A 17801-nucleotide genomic window follows, 5' to 3' on the forward strand; every position below is an offset into this window, starting at 1 on the left:
CTGTCAGGTTGGGGGAGTATGACTCACACGTCGGTCTGCTTCTGTCTCTCTCTCTCTCTCTGGGGTCGCCATGTGAGGACACAGGGGGATGGGTACTGCCTGACGCCCCGGACTCACCCTGGGCAGCACGTGTGGCTAGTCTGAAGCAATGTCTGCAGCAGGGAAGTGAGATGTAGCATACAGTAAACAGAAACAGAAACAGAAAATTGATATTCATCTCCATTGGTAGGCTACCTATGGCTTCATGTCTCAACACACAACGTCATCATGTAGAACTACATTTCCAAGTGTCATCCCTTACCAACCCATAGAATTTATCCAAGATCGTCAAACGGACTCGTATACACACCGTCTGCAAGTAAACAACATGCTGAACGCATAGGGGTATCTTCATCTGCGACTGGAACACGACATTCCGTAAGGCATCAAACTTTCAAGGCAGGCATTAATTGGCCACTATGTAATGAATTATTTCCCTCTTATTCTGTTTCTTTCTTTCTGATTTATTTGCTTTTCTTTCCTCTTGCCATTGCCCGTTTCTTGTTCCGTTTGGGGTATCCGTAGAATTCAAGCCAACTTCAATTACAGACTGTGGTAATGTTAGTGGGTATGAATGTTTAGAGACGGATGTAGTCCTGTTGTTGCGACACCTCGCCAGTATCTGACTCGGCCGCGATGAGCTGTGGCTCATCCTCATCGAGATCGTCCGAATCGACGTCATCCGTGTCAATCTCATCGTACTCTTCTTCCTCGCTGGATGCATCAGACTCTTCCGCAAGGCCCGTAGCATCAGTCTTAGAAGCGGCATTTTTCCTGATCTGTCCTGCCCGATCAACATGGGGGAGGCGGCAGCGCTTCTTGTTGCAAACGCCCTCATTCGCATAGTCTGGGCATTCGTGAACGTGTCGTTGGTCGCATTCGGCACCTTTTTCGCAATATCCTAAAACCGCAAAGTCCCTGCACACAGGAGCGCCCGGGGTCACACGGACATGGGCATAGCGACATTCGGGGTTGGAACAGCGCCCTCGCAGGAAATGCACGCAGGCAGGGGATCTGTGGGGCGAGGGCTCATGAGAGAGATCACAACTTATACCTGCATTGCATTGACCAGTCTGGAGGAAGTCCTTGCACATTGCAACCTTGTTCGGGTCGTGAATATAGGGACATGTTGGTCCTTTGTAACAGCTGCCTAAACGTTTGAAGATCCTGATCAGCGTGATCCCGCAGAAGATGAAACAATAATGAGATGGGGGCAAGGGCCACTCAGGGCCTCGTGTAGGGAAAGCATTGGTACCCGTCGTAGTGAATCGCTGGCAAAGCGCGTTCTTCTTCTTGACCGTCATTGGTTTTCTATATTTGAAGTAAGCTTCCAAACTCGCCACATGGACAACACAACCGCCACCTTTTTGATGTAACAGCACCCAAGCGGTGGAGATTTCCGTTCTTGCTCCGGACAAAAGCGACGCCTGCCACTGTCACTCGTTTTGGCGTAGCGTTGGCAGTATTCGGATTATCTATGACCGGTAAGCTAGTTCGCTTGACCAGAGCATCTACAGCGCACGCACCAGACACTCGGATCAGCTTGCCACCACCGCGCGACACCCGAAACGGTATGTCGTTGACGAAAACCTGATACTCCGCTGACGGGTCTGCAGTAGTTGACACCTGAGGAGCCGCGAAGCCCGTAGGATGCACTCTGCCAACGCCCTGTGCGTAATTCATAACTCTCGCCTGCTCGACCTGTGCTCTCTTTTGCGCCTTGGCCTGGCGACTCTCCTCCATCGCCTTCGTCCTCGCTTGTGTCTCTTTGTCGTATATCGAAGTGTTGATGAGCTGCATATGACGATCGCGTTTCACAACCCACTCATTTGGTGTTGCAGATCGCGCCTCACCGTCTGTATCAGTCCCCGTGCCAGCTGGAGTAGCCGATCCAGGTGTACCTGATGTTGCATTGTTGAGGATGAGGGTACGGTGGCGATGGGGAGCTACATGACGGCCTCGTGAGTAGTGTCGTCCACGATAAGGCGCCCACCCGCGACCTCGGTAAGGAACATGTCGCGAAACGTGTTGGCCTGGAGCTATTTCGCTACTGTAGGGAGACTCAGGCTGAGACTGTTGAGTTTTGTGCCTATTGATCTGGCCTGGTGGAGGTTAGAGGCCGGCACGGTTATGGATAGCTAGAATGCGCTTACCAGCAAGCTGGCTGATTTTGGCCATCAGATCCTGATCTTCTGTCATTTTAACCTGAGTAGGCGGCCAAAGCCACGTTAGCAAGTCACTCAAAGTAGAATCTTTCGTCTATACTGGGTAGCTGAATGACAGACGCCGCTGAGTTGTAAGAGATGAGCTTGTGTTGATGATGCGGATGATGAAATGACGAACGCGGTGTGTGGCGGCCGATGGTCACGTGTTCCTGCGCTTTGTATGGATGCCATTGCTGTCTAGGTATGTTCTGACAATGACTACGGAGTACGGAGTATGTTATGAGATTTTCTACTTCGAACAAAGAAATTTTCATTGACTTGAGCGATTCAGCTCGATGATATTGTTCTGTAAAAATGTGTGTTAGATGTTGGGCCTGTCATCTAGGCGCTCATGATATACTATCTAAACAGCCTGTATCAAATCACCCAAACCCCAAAGTAACGCCATGGCCCTTATGCTACATCGGATCCGTATCCTTAAACAACGTTCTCGAACTGTCCTTCGTCATTATCGGTCATCATGCCGGAAGGAGTGGCCTCCTCTTCAGAGCCATCCTCGAAGTTGTAGTCTCCCGGTGCGAGTTCATCCTTAGCATCGCTGTACATCGCATTGGCGTAGTTGCTTTCCCTCGCTTCGGGCTTCAGCTCCCAGGTCATAGCAAAGTCACCGGCTTTGACCAAATGCGCAACCATTTCCAAAGTTTGTTTGAGATAAGCCTCGGGCTGTCGCAGTCTCGCCTTGAGGTTCTTAAATGGCCAGTACTTGTATTCCCTGAAGCACTGGTAGATAAGATCCAACAGTTCGTTTTGAGGCATACGCGTGGTTTTGTTTTCCTGGGCCTTGGGCTTGGCTGGCCTCGTTGCTTGCTGGAATGGAAAGTATTTTGTAAGTCAAGTAGAACTAATAAGCACGGCAAAGGAAAACTTACCACAAAAGCACCCTTCTCTCCAGGCAATGCATTCCGCGGCTGGAGCATCTTGCCCGGAATCTTATCAATAAATACAGTCTCACGCTTCGGTTTGAGTGCCTCCAGAGCCTTCTTCTCCGACAGCCGCCGGAATTCCTCGTTCTCAACCGGAAGGCAGTTGAACTCTTCACTCACGCTCCCGACCAAAGCCGTTTGTTCTGCAGCAATGTCAGCAAGACCACCTTTGTCGCAGTAACAGGGTACATACTCGGTACAGTTTTTCTGACGTAGGGCTCCCATTTCTTCTTGCGCTCCTTCTTCTTCATTTCCCGCTTCATCGACTCATAGAGCGCCGAACGCGCCTCGCCAAAAACTACCATTCGATTCTCATGACCTGGGAGGTCCCTCTCCGTGAAAAGGTACGTATTTTGCGTCAAGTGCGAAACATTCTCTGAGGTTATCGTTTGTCGTTGCAGTAGGTAGTCTTTAGGAATATCGCGATTGTCTTCTCGTGCGTTTATGCGCAAACTGACCTACAAAGATCACAAAAGTCAGTCCGTGTAACACAAAAACGCAAACCGAGGTTCCTCGACAAAGTTCTTCGCAGATGGAGACATACCCGTTTAAGATCATTCTGTGTACCCTCGATCCTCATTGTCCCGATCTGAATTTCCTCGTCGTCATCGCCGGCGCTGTTTGACAGATGCGCCCAATGTTCCCATAGTGACCGGGGCAGCCGTGAAAGCCAGACGCTTTGGTTTGCAGCCGAGAAGTCTAGATCGCCCGCATCCTCATACAAATCTTCATCGTCAATATCAGCGAGCACTGTATCCTTGCTGTCGGGATCCTGTTTGATGTATGGGTCGGGTTTGATGTATGGTGTCTGGGAATCAGGCTCCTGTTTGACTTGGGGGACCATGGCGCCACACAGCCTAATACTGGAGCGAACAAAAGTGTTGACTAGTAGCCCAAATTTCCGAAGATAGTGAAGCGATCGTAACCGAGGCGTAAGAGAGCGACAAATCAGGGGATTAAATGAGTTCAAAAGAAAGCGTCAGTGACGTACGCGATGTTGAAGCTTCGAATGGGGAAGATGCGTCGCCGCAAGCAAGAAACCCGCCGCCCGAGCGGGTCGTCAAAGGCGGTGGGCAACTTGCGCTTCGAAGAGGAAAACATTAACACAATTCCATTCATACTTCTGCCTCAGCGTCCTAGCTTTCAACTTTAACATTAACCTAAAGATTCTTTTGGATAATTTGCTTTTGCTCAAACTACTAGACACGGCTGTTCCAAGTCAGCTCACACAATATTTGGAAAATCCGTATCCTGAGGCGGTAGCCCCCGTCACTAGGAATGTATTTCTTGGGGAGGTACAGGACGGGGTCTTAGTATACCATGAAGTGTCAGAGTACTCAACCATTGGACAGGAATACCCCATTGTATCATTTTGCCCAAGGTCAGTAGTCAAAGAACGTTGCAACTCTCTAAATTAGATGTGCTGCATTGAGTGCTGTGCTTGTAGTCCCTTATCGATAAGCTCCCCAGCTTCACTTCTCCATCGGCATCCACGCCATATTCCTGACGTACACCACCTCATCAACCCCTCTGCCCATCTAGAGAACACCACTTCCACCCGCAATTACCCGCCTACTCGAGTACCATATTCCACATCAACCTCACAATCACCTACTAGTCACATAACCACACCCATGGCCTCCCAAAAAATCACCTCCGCCCTCGCGGAGATCGAATCCTCCGCGAACCCCCAAAACAAGCTGCAGCTCTACAACAACCTCCTCAGCGACATCGTATCGACATCCACAGAACCCCAGATCTCCAGAGACCTCATCTACTTCCTTGACTCCGTTCTCAGCGAAGACATCAGCATCGTCGCCGCCCGCCCCATCCTCGATTTCTTCATCACCGTCCTCCGCAAACTCACCCAAGAAACCCAAATCAGCGTCGGTCAACACGCCATCACCCTCCTCCAATCCCGCTCCACCTCCGTCGAAGAACAAGACGCACAGATCCGCGAGCTTCTCGCAGACGCCTACGAAGCCGAAGGCCAGTACACCGACGCCGCAAAAGCCCTGCAGGGCATCCACATCGACAGTTCACAGCGGCTAGTCTCCGACGCCGCCAAGGTGCGACTATGGATTCGGATCGTGAGATACTATCTCGAGGAGGATGATACCACAAGTGCGGAAGCGTTCTTGAACCGCATTAAGAACCTACCGAGTAAGATTGAGGATCACGAGTTGAAGCTGCATTTCAAGCTATCCCAGGCTCGTATTCTGGATGCTCGTCGACGCTTCCTCGATGCTAGTCAGGAATACTTTAATGTTAGTCTTGCGGCGGGAGTGGATGAACAGGATCGGTTGCAGGCTTTGGCGGCTGCTATTAGGTGCGCGGTGCTCGCTCCGGCTGGGCCGCAGCGGTCTCGGATTCTGGCTACGCTGTATAAGGATGATCGGTCGACGTCGGTGGATGAGTTCGCTATCCTGGAGAAAATGTTCCTGGATCGGTTGCTGAATCCGGAGGAGGTGGCTGCGTTTGCGCAGCGGTTGGCGCCGCATCAGTTGGCTGTGACGGCGGATGGGTCTACCGTGCTGGATAAGGCTGTTGTTGAACACAATCTGGTTGCGGCTAGTAAGCTCTACGAGAATATTACGACTGATGCGTTGGGTGCGATCCTGGGGCTCCAGGGGAGTGGGGACTTCACGGCGGGAGAGAAGGCGGAGGATTATGCGGCGAGGATGGTCGAGCAAGGTCGATTGAAGGGGAGTATTGATCAGATTGATGGGATAATATACTTTGACGGAGGGAATGCCACTACAGGACAGCATATCCGGCAGTGGGATGCTGGGGTGCAGGGTTTGGCGGAAGATGTAGAGAGAGTGGCTACGAGCATCACCAATGCGTTTCCAGTGAGTACTATCATATGAGTGCCATTGTGGTGTACAGTGAGCTAACATAAAAGTAGGAATTTGCAGCTGGACAGCCGACAGTGCATTGAGGGTATGAAATAATACACCATGAATCAGAAATTAGCTAGCGACTTGTTTGTTTCACAGGCGTAATGATAAGAAGATGCGCAGAATACATGGTATATGGTACATGTGGGTGATGGTCGTTAGGAGCGTATGTTATACCGAGCGTCAAATGTAGGTGAAGATCAGGAGCTGTGACCTGTGTCGGAAGCGATGTATCGAGATGCCCGAATGATGATCAAGGCTGGCCATGTCTCAAGCCAAAGGGGCATCCAAGTCTGTGTACCTATGGAGTTCCGAGTTGCCTCTTTGTGTATGCAAAGAGTCAAATCTCATCTGCTGTGGCAGGTAGTGGCATATGCACGCGCAGGGATACAGCGACGTGCCATATAGCTGTGCGCGACACCGCTATGCGGATGGGTGTGTACCATTTCAGGCACGTTTCAAAAAAATTCGAAGCTCAGAGGGAGGTCAAACACCCTGACACGATCACTCATAACGGCGCTGCTCGCCACAAGAGCGTCAAGCTCAGTTGGCTTATAAATCAAGGCGAAAGAATGTCTGTAAAACCAAGTCTCACAGTCAATCGACCTCATCTCAAATACCGCGGCAGATCATCTTGCCTAACATCAATTTCCGTGCGAACAGTAATATCCAGCCAGCTAGTATCATTACTCTTAACACTGGAGGGCAGACCGCCCTCACTCGAATTCGACCTTCTCGGGACACCATTCTCCAACTTAATAGACTCCGCAGTGGAAGTCTTGCGACCCGTAGCCACGAAGTTGGAGGTACTGACATCGGTATTCCCATAATAGGGGACCTCATTCCGGTACTTGTAGTTATTGCTTGAGAGCTTTCCTCTCGGAAACAGGCCTCGGATGGTGGGCAGACAAGAGCAAATAAGCCCAATGGAGGGCTCAATATGCGTCCAAAGCGTAGCTTGGTAGACGGTATAGGTCATATCCGACTCATTGATCCAGAAGAGGACGACAACGCGGAAGATACTCGCGAAGCAGACGAAACCACCGAGAGCGAAGACGCCGTTGATGGCGAGTTTGTCTTGCCAGGAGCGGTGGAGACCCCAGATCAAGGGGATGGGGAGGGCTAGGAGGACGAAATCTATGACCACGTTGAAGATTTGGTTGACAACGATTAGGGTGTAGCCGTCTAGGCAGTGGCCGTCGACGCTTTGGTCCCAGTAGGCTTTTAGGGGGCGGCATTGGAGAGCGCAGGCGAGGAAGACGCCCAGGCCCCAGAGGCTTATGAGGAGGTTGATGCTGAAGGATGTCCATTGGAAGGTGCGGGTGGTGAAGATGCGGCGGTAGAAGCAGACGATTGAGACTTTGATGAGGGGACAGAGGGAGAAGTAGGTGAATTGGTTGGCGAGGAAGATCTGAGGTGGTCAGTTGGTGAAGATGGGAAGTGAATGTGGTAGGGGCAGTTGGTACCTTGTAGAAGTTCATCATTGTTTCGTTGCTCAGGTTGCTTTGGTGAGAGCCGTTGCCGCCGATGGTGACCCCTTTGGTTGTTTATTAGCAAGGTTGAATACTATGTATTGGTGAATATTTTCTAGGATAACTCACAAAGTGAGAGTTCGATGAGCATGCCAATTAGCAGGAGCATGCATGCGAAGCAAAGGTAGTCGTCCACCCCGAAATGTACTTTGCGTTTGAATCGGGCGACTATGCGTAGAATGACTGCTAAAAATGCGAGACTAACAAGCACCGTAACGATGCTTATCATTTCAACTCCCCTCGATGTAGGAGCCATATTGGACAGGGTGTTACTGGGAACAATGGTTTTAGGAAATGAAGAATGGGTATGAACGAGTGTTTGATTGAGCGAAGGTAAACAATATGATGCCTGTGATTATTACGCTTCGTAGTCCATTTGGGCGGTAGATATGGAAATGAGTGTTGATAACGAATGTTCAAGTAAAATGAGGAGGGTGCTGAGATATAACAAGGCAACCCGAGCATATGCCGAAGTATGAACTACTATGTGGACTGGGAAAAAAGGGACAGAGCTACAAAATAAGATGGAAGCCTATTGAATATGTATGGAGTGGACCAAGGGCATCATGCCTCGAACGCTTGATCGCAGGGAAAAGTGGTAGATCTAGATATGGGCCCTCTTTCCGTATGAGGATACTCACCGCGCCCATAGAGCAGGGAGCCAAAGGACCCTCATCTTGCGAGCTTAAAAGCAAGCCTCTTATTTGCGGGTTCCTCTTTTTCCACACAATCCACAAACTGGAATTTTTGGTCCTTTGAAACGCACCCGCAAAAACCATTCACCAGTGCACGCTGATAGCCTCCATGGTGTGCTAAGCAAGTGGAGCCGGTCGTATGACTTGAGTCGGGGTGGTCCCAATGTGTCCACTCTGATGTTGACAGACAGACCACCCTCGTGGCAAGTAACAAGCCATCCTTGGATTTGTGGATAGTAATACTGGTAGGCCGGATAGTATAGGCAATTCATTTGTCGACATATTCACCACGATTCCCGACTTGTGCTTCAACCCCAATTTTTTAAGGTCATGCAAGGTAATTTCCAGCGTAATATCAGTTAATATAAATCCCAATCTACCTTCAGCTAGTCTATTTCGCACTTGGCTCCAATGTATCGGGATCTCGGGATGCACGGCCCAGGAACCCTGGCTCCAAGTGTATTAATTGTGGCGAGCATACGCAATGGGCGGTGATAGCGCCAGAGTGTTTCACTCTCCATCATGTTGATAGTAGATCAGTGAAGAACCCCCAGGTTTGGGGTACTTCGGAAGTTTGTTTTTCTGCTATTGAATTGATTGATCTGCAATATCTTCTTCATCCGATAATCTGCAGTATAAAGCAAGTTACTCAGGGCGATCGCGGATTCAGTTGCACTCACTGTTGAGTGCGCATTCCGTGTTTCCGCAAAAGCGGATCAGGAGATCACTGACGAGGAGTGTGGTGGGTATAAGATGAGCCTATCGGGAACCCTAAGGAACTCAGATGGGCATGTTCAGCCCCGTGCTCCTTGAAACTGGAGAACTGTGGTTTATGCACCTCCAATCATGAACGACTCTGCCTAGTTCCAGTCATTTAGAAATTTTCACTCATCGCAGTAGTAATCGGCCAGACTGTCCCAGCTACTCCACCGCCCTGGTTGAGGTGGTGATAATGACTCGCAATGAGGCATGTAGCACACTCACTGGTCTTCGTCCAAAAAGGCTATTTAAGTGCAGCCATCCAGGTCTCGTTGAAGTTTCCTCACTTTCAGCTTTCTTCCCGCTTCTCTTTCCGTTCCATGTCTGTTTGATCCAAATGCTTTTATTAGCCGAACCACGGGTGGCTTTTTTGATCGACAGCCGCCGGTTCCCAAAAGGGCCGAGCGTTACCTAAACTCAACGATCAGCCTCGGCGCTTCCGAGGAAAGGTACGTGGAAGGCAACAGTCTTGATTTCTCTCACGTCAGCGAGCACATGGCTTGCAATGCATAAAGTTGCGGCTATTGGAATAGTTTCCTCAATGGTCTCTTAAAAGTGGATTGGAGGGCCACCTTAACTGGCCCAGTATCAACAAGGTTCCATCCCTGTTCGTGTGCAGCACGCATGCATAACATTGATCGACTATATATGTAGTGAGATGAGTCTTAGCATTCTTAGCTGTCTAGTATTCATCACATCAGGGGTATGGAGTAGGGTGTAAATAGTAATGGTAAATAGTGACAAGTCGTAACTTGGATTTGCCGTGGCATGAAACCCGAGAGTACTCCGTAGAACCCCTATCTGAGAATTGGTCTCCTTCCAAGTTTATGCCCTTCACTCTCGTTGGAAATAGTGGCACTCTCAACGTAGCGAGTTTCATATGTGTATAGGATAGTGATTTTAACTTTAGGGAGAATACATTGATCCTGGGAACAATCCTGAGGCAGTTGTCACACGTGGCTGGAGTGAGGGCTTCCCCCCCCCCCCCCCCGAGCTGGAAAGGTGGGGTCGTGTTTGTAGAATTGGCTTTGTTTGTGTAATCAATTGACTCCTCGGCTGACTCTCCCACCAAATGCAGGGTCTTCGATTGTGGTTCAGTCCTTCAAACGACATCTTACCTATTAATTCCGAGTGTTAACCCCCTGGTGGGATACCCCTATTGCCTGAATGTTTCGTTTGTGAACACATACTATCGTTTGTTTCTACCCGCGCCCATACTTTGACAGAACCTACAATGGCTGCACCTCCCCGCCCACCGGTGATCCCCTTGATCATCAACGGTCAAGAGGAATGCACGGGCTCTACCTTCGACGTCATTAGCCCCTATACCAACCAGACTTGCTGGACAACTGCATCAGCCTCGGCTCAAGATGCCATCCGCGCAGTTGAGGCCGCAGAGGCCGCTTTTCCTTCTTGGTCGCAAACAAAACCCACAGTTCGGCGTGATCTCCTGCTAAAGGCAGCCGACATTTTGGAGAGCCGCCTCGAGCAGAATGCCGAATATATGCGAACTGAGATGGGCGCAGATGTGGGTGCGTCACAACATTTCATCGTTCCACTCGGGATCCGCATGTTGAGGGATATCGCGGGGCGCATCACTTCCATTTGTGGTAGCGTCCCCGTTGTCGAAGAGGAGGGCCAAAGTGCCATGATCTACAAGGAGCCCATGGGGGTGATCCTCGGGATTGTGCCCTGGTATGTCCGCCACCATTCATACATGTGAATTGTCGACTGACCTAGCAGGAATGCTCCATATGTGTTTGGAGTCCGTTCTGCAGCCTGTGCACTTGCGGCGGGCAACACGACTATCTTGAAATCCTCTGAGCTCTCTCCTTGCTCCTACTGGGCACTTGCGCGCGCTTTCCATGATGCGGGCCTACCTGCTGGTTGTCTGAATCTGGTATCATGCCGACCCCAGGATGCCCCCGAAGTAGTTAACGCCATGATCGAGCACCCGGCCGTGCGCAAGATCAATTTCACCGGCAGCACGGCCGTAGGCAGAAAGATTGCGGGCGCATGTGGACAGAATCTCAAGCCATGCTTGATGGAGTTGGGAGGCAAGAACAGCGCCATCGTCTGTGCAGATGCTGATATAAAGACTGCTGTAAAGGGAGTGCTTGCGGGCGCTTATCTGAACGTATGTAGCCCGCCCTTACTGCTACCTTATTCTCGCTTCCGATAACTGATTTTGCATAGTCTGGCCAAATCTGCATGGCAACTGATCGCATTCTTGTTCACACCTCCATTGCACCCGTCTTCATCGAGGCGCTGAAGGAGGCACTCACATCCAGCGTAGACCCTGCGTCTCAGCCTCCGACTTTGGTGAACATGGCGTCAAAAGCACGGGTTAGCAATCTCGTCAAAGACGCTCTGGCGGGTGGAGCCCACTTGATTCACGGATCTGTAGACCAAGACTCCGCTCAGCCAGCCAATGGTGTTCGGATGGCGCCTGTGCTCCTGGGTGGTGTCAATGAAAAGATGGCCGCTTGGCAAGAAGAGGCCTTTGCCTCCTTGGCAGCATGCATGATTGTTGAGAGCGATGAAGAGGCAATCAAGATTGCCAATGGTAGTGGCTATGGCTTGTCCGCGGCCGTCTTCACCGAAGATCTACGAAAGGGCCTGGCCATGGCCCGCAAGATCCAGTCAGGGTAGGCCATTACTTCTCTATGCGTCTCTCTCTTAAGAACTGAGGAACTGACTGATGGTTTGCAGTGCCGTTCACATCAACAGTATGACCATTCACGACGAAGCTGTCCTACCGCACGGTGGAGTCAAGAACAGTGGATGGGGCCGGTTCAATGCATCCCAGGGACTGGAGGAATTCCTGGTTACCAAGAGTGTGACATGGATGGATTAATTAAGATTGCGAATCATTACCTTCATGTACAAACTGACATCTAGTTAGCCTGGAAACATTATGATAGTTGCTGCCTCGAGGGCATCAAATGCAGAATGAGAGGTCTGAGGGTTCTCTAGTTATTTTCCAACTGCATTTACCGAGTTTCCAACGGTTCTCCGTATCTCTAACTGAAAAAAACCCTTTTGCTAATCTGAAAAGGACATCGATTGCTCTTGTAAGAATTATTGGTGCCTACTTACTCTCATTCAGAGTTCAGTACTCCGATAGATGCAAGCCTGTCTTTTGACAGGTGATTAGGTTATGTGGTTACTGACATTACGAGGCGACCAACAAGTCTCACAAGTACTACCTAAGCGGCTTTCGATCATGTGCCACACGGCCAAGAGGTTTGCTCTGTGAACCTCAAGCTCACCTTGTCTCCATTACTTAAACTTCAGCAGCCAAATATTGGCGAATACAGCGCCAAAGAGATATTAGAACAGCTTGAGGATGCTGGCCCTCTTACCTATGTCTTTGCTGACCTTAGTGATCCAAATTTTAACTTCTTGATGAATGATTCGCAGTGGTGTGCATATCTGAAACCATGTCATCGGTATACTCTACCGTTGGTCAGGATCGTAAAGTGAATATTCTATTTGGTCAACGTCACAGAGGTACGCTAAAGCCAGCTCCAATCACCTTCGTTGAGTAACTACGAGGCTAACATCCAGGGTAAACCAGTCCAATCGGAGTTACCACTCGCCATTCGCTACTGTGCCGCCTAGGAAAAGTCACTGTCAAAAACGCATATCCGTATCTATCACACCCTCGTGGGATGTCCCACAGTGCTGGAAAATGCCACGAAACAGTCCACGTACCATCACCTGGACGAAGAAACGCCACCAAATTGATTAGCAAGTCTTTCGACAGCTTCATTTGCCAATCTCGGATTTGGACACTTGCCGGCAGCGAATACAACCTTATTGCGGCAGCTACAAAGCGTTTTATGACATCAGGAACGTTCTATTCAGGTCCCTTTCGAACAGTGGGTGATATGCAATGTAGCATATCACATCGTGAAAGAGCCGCGCAAAAGCTGCATTATCGTGCTACGTATACGAGTTACACAACTGGCCTGGAGCTTCATCCGACCCGGTATGTTACCTTGAGAACTGCGTTTGTGTCGTCTCGCCCTGAAAGCACAGTGAGTGAGTAATCAGCCTGCAATCTCTGGATGCGAGACAGACAAGTAATTTTTATCCATAGTTTCTCGAACTCATGGTGCTAACGTCATATCGCCTAGGGGACTTCCCTAGAAATATGACCACATGCACACTGCATGCTAGGTCGTGACAATTCCTACTCATATGCTGTGTGTAGTGACAAAGCTCGACGCCCAACCATAATCCCATGTACCCCCTGAGAATCCAAAAAGGTCACACAATTAGTAGTACAAGTTCTGGATTGCCGATTATGGTGGCTGTCGATAATGGTATATTTCTTTGAAGCAAATTTAGCCAGAAACACGGAGAGGATTTCCCTAGATTGTCACATCATCAACTCTATTCAATGACGAAGGATATGCAAGCATCACATACAACCAGCGGAGACGATGAGAGAAATTATTTCACGTCGGGAAAGGAGATTCCCCAGTCAACATGTCCTGGCCTTGATGGAGATGACCCGGTTGCTCTATGTGGAGAATTTATATCGAATGTGGACTTTCCAGATGTCTTGTGTCCTAAACAATCAGAGAATGAATTGTCGGATTTATCGACCCCAGTTGCGATAGTAGGTATGGCAATGAGGCTCCCTGGGGGTGTTTGCACAGGCGATCAGTTCTGGGATTGTTTGATGAAGAAAGAAGACGGCCTCTGTGAAGTGCCGAACAGCAGATATAATGCAGATTCATCATATCATCCGACAAGAGAGCGCTCGACCGGAACAAAATATGGTTATTTCCTGCAAGAAAACCCGGCATTTTTTGACGCCCAATTCTTTTCTGTGCGAAGCCATAAAGCAACGCACATGGACCCGCAACAGCGGCTCCTCCTCGAGCTGGTTCAGGAATGCCTTGGAGGCGCGGGAGAAACGGACTGGGAAGGTAAAGATATCGACTGCTTTGTTGGTGCTTTTGGAGAAGACTGGTTAGGTTTTGCTCGTAGAGATCCACAGTCTGTCCACAGACATCATGCTCTGGGTACAGGTGATTATGTCTTGGCATATTATGTTTCCTACAGATACGACTTCCGGGGTCCCAGGTACGTGATCAAGTCGGTGCGAAGCTATTCGGCAATAACGAGTAACCTCTGGCTTGGTATTCAGCATGACCCTCAAAGCTGCTGGTTCATCCTCCCTGACTGCACTTCATGAAGCATGCCAGGCACTAGCCTCTGGAGCTTGTTCATCGGCCATAGTTGCTGGACGTAATCTTATCATGCCGCCAACCATGCAACAAGCCTATCTGATAACATGGTGTCATCCCGAAGTGGTGTATGTCGAATATTCGAGGCCAAAGCTGATGGCTATGGCCGAGGTGAAGCAATCAATGTGCTGTACATAAAGCGCCTGAGTAGTGTAAACCAGGCAAATGACCCTATAAGGGCAGTCATTCGATCAACTGCTGTGAACTATGACGGGAAAACAGCAAATATATGTGCCCCATCAATTTAGTCCTAAGAGAGTCTTATTCGACATGCATATCAAAAGGCTGGAATCGAGGATCTTCTGGAAACTGCCTTCGTTGAGTGTCATGGTACTGGAACGGTAGCAGGGGATGCGGCTGAGACAACAGCAATTGACAACGCTTCAAGCCGAACGGGGTAATCATTGGCGCGGTGAGCATCTAATACCTGCCTGCAAGTTGAAGTGCTGAGCAAACCAGGTTAAACCCAACTTTGGCCATTCAGAGGGTGCATCGGGTATCACGAGTCTCATCAAAGCTATCCTGTCACTCGAACGCTCAACAATCCCACCAAACATACACTTGGACACTTTGAATCCTCAAATACTAGATTTCAACTTAACTGTTCCTTTAGAGCCCATGGAACCCGCCGATCGACGCCAAAGGGTTAGTATCAATGAGTTTGGCATAGGCGGTGCGAACGCCCATGTCATATTGTATTCTGCAGCCGAATTCTGTGGCAACATCCAGAAATCGCGATTTTCCGAGTCAGTAGACGGGGCTAAGCTGCTTGTGGTCTCGGCTCAAGACTCAAAGAGTCTGGAGAGTCGCATTGAGCAGGTGTGTGACTATGCAAATAAATTCCCTGGTCAACTATGCAATATTCCGTTCACTCTAGGAGTAAGAAGACAGCATTTGTCTCACCGAGCATTCTGTGTGACTTCCTCAAAGATTCCCTTACGATCTTCGATGTTTCAGAAATCCTGCACTCAAGTCTCACCTCAGCTTTCATTCGTTTTTACTGGCCAAGGATCCCAGTGGGCAGATATGGGGAAAGGACTATTGGAGACATATCCTTGTTTTCAGGGAGACATGTTAAGGCTTGAGAGTGCTCTCAAAGGTCTTGAAGATCCACCATCATGGTCTCTTCGGCGTGAGTCGGGTGTTCTCTCTACATTGGCAAGCACGAACTGTTTACTAACAGGCATTAAAGAGGAGCTGTGCCGGACAAGCGACTCACGCGTTACTGAAGCGGAATTCTGTCAGCCACTCTGTACTGCCATTCAGATAGGGCTTGTCAACTTTCTCGCGTCCTGGGGAGTGCGGCCAGCTGCTGTAGTTGGACACTCCAGCGGTGAAATTGCAGCTGCTTATGCAGCAGGTGCTATCTCGGAGAAGTCGGCTATAATACTCGCATATTATCCCGGTAAGTTGGCCAAACAACAAATGGGTCTGGAAGAAATGGCGAATATTGGCCTCTCTAGCGAAGAGGTAACTCCATATCTCGAAGACGGAGTGTTAATCGCATGCAGGAATAATCCTCAAATTGTCACTCTATTCGGTGAAAAAAGTAAAATCGATATTATAGTGGAAAGGATTAGAAATGATCTTTCTGATATCTTTCGCAGAAACCTTGGGCTCAAGATCGCATATCACTCATGTGAGTCACCAGTATATCGCAACAAAGGGAACTGGTATCTACATGGCATCAGAACAAATGAAGTTCCTGAGGCCCTTTTATGAGGCCTCTCTAGTAGGTCACTTGCAAATGAACTCCCATATGTCACCGATGCTGTCAAGTGTCACTACGGCTATGGTGACGGACCCTCAGGAGCTTGGCGCGGCCTACTGGAGAAGGAACCTTGAGTCTCCCGTTCTTTTTAGTGATGCAGTGAGCAATCTGCTAAAGGAAGACAAGGCCCATTTACTACTCGACATAGGTCCCCATTCTGCATTGTCAGGTCCTCTAAAGCAGATATTTCGTAGCCACAGCCTGAAGCATGGCCCACTCTATATTCCAACCTTGAAACGTTGCGATGATACTAGCTTCGATGCTAGCTGTGAAGTTCAGCTCTTGTCCGCGCTAGGCTTGATCCACAGCAACGGGGCTATTGTTGACCTGATGTCAGTGAACGGTAGGGGGCAAGTCGTGACAGGCCTCCCGCCGTATCCCTGGCAACATGGTACACGATACTGGAATGAAAGCCGTTTGGTGAGAGACTGGAGGTTGAGCAGTATGCCACCTCATGAACTGCTCGGCTCACGGTGTCCCGAGTCTACAGATCTTGGGCCTTCGTGGCGGAACATACTTGGCATTGAGGCAACCCATGGCTTGCTGACCATATCCTCCGGGGTCATGTAGTATTGCCTGCAGCTGATTACATCGCTATGACAGATGAAGCAGTCCGACAGCTCAACCCAGGCACTGAGGGGTTTACTGCGAAAAACGTTCTATTCAAGAGCCCTCTAGTCATAGATGAGGCGGGTAGCGTGGAAATTATCACGTCTCTCAAGCCAGTTGCCTTCAATGACGTGATGAATTCAGAATGGTATTCATTCGTAATAGCAAGCCACGATGGCAATGTTTGGACGGAGATCTGCAGCGGTCAAGTCCGTGCAGGAGCCGAGCATGAGCCTTGCCAGATCAAAATTCCGCGTTATGCGCGCCAAGTCTCTTCTGAGAAATGGTATGAGGCTCTGTCAGAACTTGGGCTTTCTTATGGTCCCCAGTTTCGCGGTTTACAGAATATCTCTGCCGACCCGTTAGGTGGAAGAGCCTCAGCCAGTGTGAACCTAGTGAAGCAACATGAGAGTCATTAGTTTATCCACCCAACTATGCTTGATCAATGTCTTCAGCTTATGAGTGTCGCAGGCGCAGCAGGAGTTTGCCAACGCATTATCAAGAATGCCATTCCCTCTTCTCTTGAGCACTTGCTCGCCAGGAGCGTTGGCGAATACATGGACGTTAATGTGAATGTCAAACAGGAAACTAGTAACTTCCTAGCTGGGATTGCAACTGCTATGTTCGAAGGCAAGGTCGTACTTTCCATGAAGCGCGGGATGCTCTTCTCACATGGCAGTGAAGGAAATATAAGGCCCATCCCACTTATGGTTCACGATCTAACAGGACAAAATATCGTGAATTAACAGTTTTCATCATGATCAAGCGTCTCCCAGATTGTAGCTTCGACAACCTGTGCTGCATGCTATGTATATTCCCAGATCATCAATCGGATTTCCGGCGGAAGAAGTTTGAAGTCAATCTTTGGGGGACTTTCCAGATTTTGGTTCATCTCCATTAGAGGGTGCCCTCCTAGCATCTCGGTTGGTCAGGGCGGTTAGCAGAAAAAAGAATATCGCAATTAGAGATGTTCGAGAAGCTTGACTGTCTCATATCATTCATAGCTGAGCCGGACAGCCAGGAAAACATGGAAGGCAGTCAGAGTCTCAGGCGGAGCTCGGAGCTCGGAGATAGTCATTGCTTG

At 49.4% G+C, this 17801-nt stretch overlaps 6 protein-coding genes across 6 annotated transcripts; 3 read left to right on the forward strand and 3 right to left on the reverse strand.

The window, feature by feature from the left end:
- Nucleotides 1-217: 217 nt before the first annotated feature.
- On the reverse strand, nt 218-2340 carry BO87DRAFT_375735 (CCCH zinc finger protein). The gene is made up of 4 exons (XM_025623120.1): nt 2193-2340; nt 1566-2141; nt 1403-1514; nt 218-1350 (listed from the first exon to the last, which is right to left on the reverse strand). Exons 1-4 carry the CDS (start codon nt 2236-2238, stop codon nt 618-620), a joined length of 1467 nt encoding a protein of 488 aa, XP_025481021.1. The 5' UTR covers nt 2239-2340; the 3' UTR covers nt 218-617.
- Nucleotides 2341-2535: 195 nt separating this feature from the next.
- BO87DRAFT_332652 (transcription factor IIF subunit TFG2) lies at nt 2536-4190 on the reverse strand. Its single transcript, XM_025620377.1, has 4 exons — nt 3732-4190; nt 3381-3645; nt 3134-3330; nt 2536-3071 (listed from the first exon to the last, which is right to left on the reverse strand). The coding sequence occupies exons 1-4, from the start codon at nt 4029-4031 to the stop codon at nt 2682-2684; spliced, it is 1152 nt and encodes a 383-aa protein (XP_025481022.1). The 5' UTR covers nt 4032-4190; the 3' UTR covers nt 2536-2681.
- Nucleotides 4191-4821: 631 nt separating this feature from the next.
- Nucleotides 4822-6128, forward strand: BO87DRAFT_305981 (COP9 signalosome subunit CsnD; the record flags this gene model as incomplete). Its single annotated transcript, XM_025619344.1, has 2 exons — nt 4822-6039; nt 6096-6128. The coding sequence occupies 2 exons, from the start codon at nt 4822-4824 to the stop codon at nt 6126-6128; spliced, it is 1251 nt and encodes a 416-aa protein (XP_025481023.1).
- BO87DRAFT_434253 (uncharacterized protein) lies at nt 6096-7875 on the reverse strand (the record flags this gene model as incomplete). The annotated part of the gene is made up of 4 exons (XM_025627705.1): nt 6096-6663; nt 6708-7498; nt 7554-7624; nt 7689-7875. The coding sequence occupies 4 exons, from the start codon at nt 7873-7875 to the stop codon at nt 6546-6548; spliced, it is 1167 nt and encodes a 388-aa protein (XP_025481024.1). The 3' UTR covers nt 6096-6545.
- A 2279-nt stretch (nt 7876-10154) lies between these two features.
- BO87DRAFT_356953 (aldehyde dehydrogenase) lies at nt 10155-12061 on the forward strand. The gene is made up of 4 exons (XM_025621388.1): nt 10155-10768; nt 10817-11210; nt 11270-11721; nt 11786-12061. Exons 1-4 carry the CDS (start codon nt 10308-10310, stop codon nt 11928-11930), a joined length of 1452 nt encoding a protein of 483 aa, XP_025481025.1. The 5' UTR covers nt 10155-10307; the 3' UTR covers nt 11931-12061.
- Nucleotides 12062-14607: 2546 nt separating this feature from the next.
- Nucleotides 14608-17136, forward strand: BO87DRAFT_425030 (FabD/lysophospholipase-like protein; the record flags this gene model as incomplete). The annotated part of the gene is made up of 6 exons (XM_025627273.1): nt 14608-14667; nt 14726-14749; nt 14797-15469; nt 15530-15877; nt 15945-16550; nt 16712-17136. The coding sequence occupies 6 exons, from the start codon at nt 14608-14610 to the stop codon at nt 17134-17136; spliced, it is 2136 nt and encodes a 711-aa protein (XP_025481026.1).
- Between the last annotated feature and the right edge of the window lie 665 nt (nt 17137-17801).

This window comes from Aspergillus neoniger (genome assembly GCF_003184625.1).
Source record: "Aspergillus neoniger CBS 115656 unplaced genomic scaffold BO87scaffold_12, whole genome shotgun sequence".
NCBI classification, from domain to species: domain Eukaryota; kingdom Fungi; phylum Ascomycota; class Eurotiomycetes; order Eurotiales; family Aspergillaceae; genus Aspergillus; species Aspergillus neoniger.

Coding starts and splice junctions, on each gene's coding strand:
- BO87DRAFT_375735 (XM_025623120.1), bottom strand. CDS start 2,238: ATGACAGAAGATCAGGATCTGATGGCCAAAATCAGCCAGCTTGCTG. Junction 1,515..1,565: donor CAAGCTGATCCGAGTGTCTG/GTGCGTGCGCTG, acceptor TACCGGTCATAG/ATAATCCGAATACTGCCAAC. Junction 1,351..1,402: donor GGTGCTGTTACATCAAAAAG/GTGGCGGTTGTG, acceptor CTTCAAATATAG/AAAACCAATGACGGTCAAGA.
- BO87DRAFT_332652 (XM_025620377.1), bottom strand. CDS start 4,031: ATGGTCCCCCAAGTCAAACAGGAGCCTGATTCCCAGACACCATACATC. Junction 3,646..3,731: donor CACAGAATGATCTTAAACGG/GTATGTCTCCAT, acceptor TGATCTTTGTAG/GTCAGTTTGCGCATAAACGC. Junction 3,072..3,133: donor GAGAGAAGGGTGCTTTTGTG/GTAAGTTTTCCT, acceptor TTTCCATTCCAG/CAAGCAACGAGGCCAGCCAA.
- BO87DRAFT_356953 (XM_025621388.1), top strand. CDS start 10,308: ATGGCTGCACCTCCCCGCCCACCGGTGATCCCCTTGATCATCAACGGT. Junction 10,769..10,816: donor ATCCTCGGGATTGTGCCCTG/GTATGTCCGCCA, acceptor CTGACCTAGCAG/GAATGCTCCATATGTGTTTG. Junction 11,722..11,785: donor GCCCGCAAGATCCAGTCAGG/GTAGGCCATTAC, acceptor GATGGTTTGCAG/TGCCGTTCACATCAACAGTA.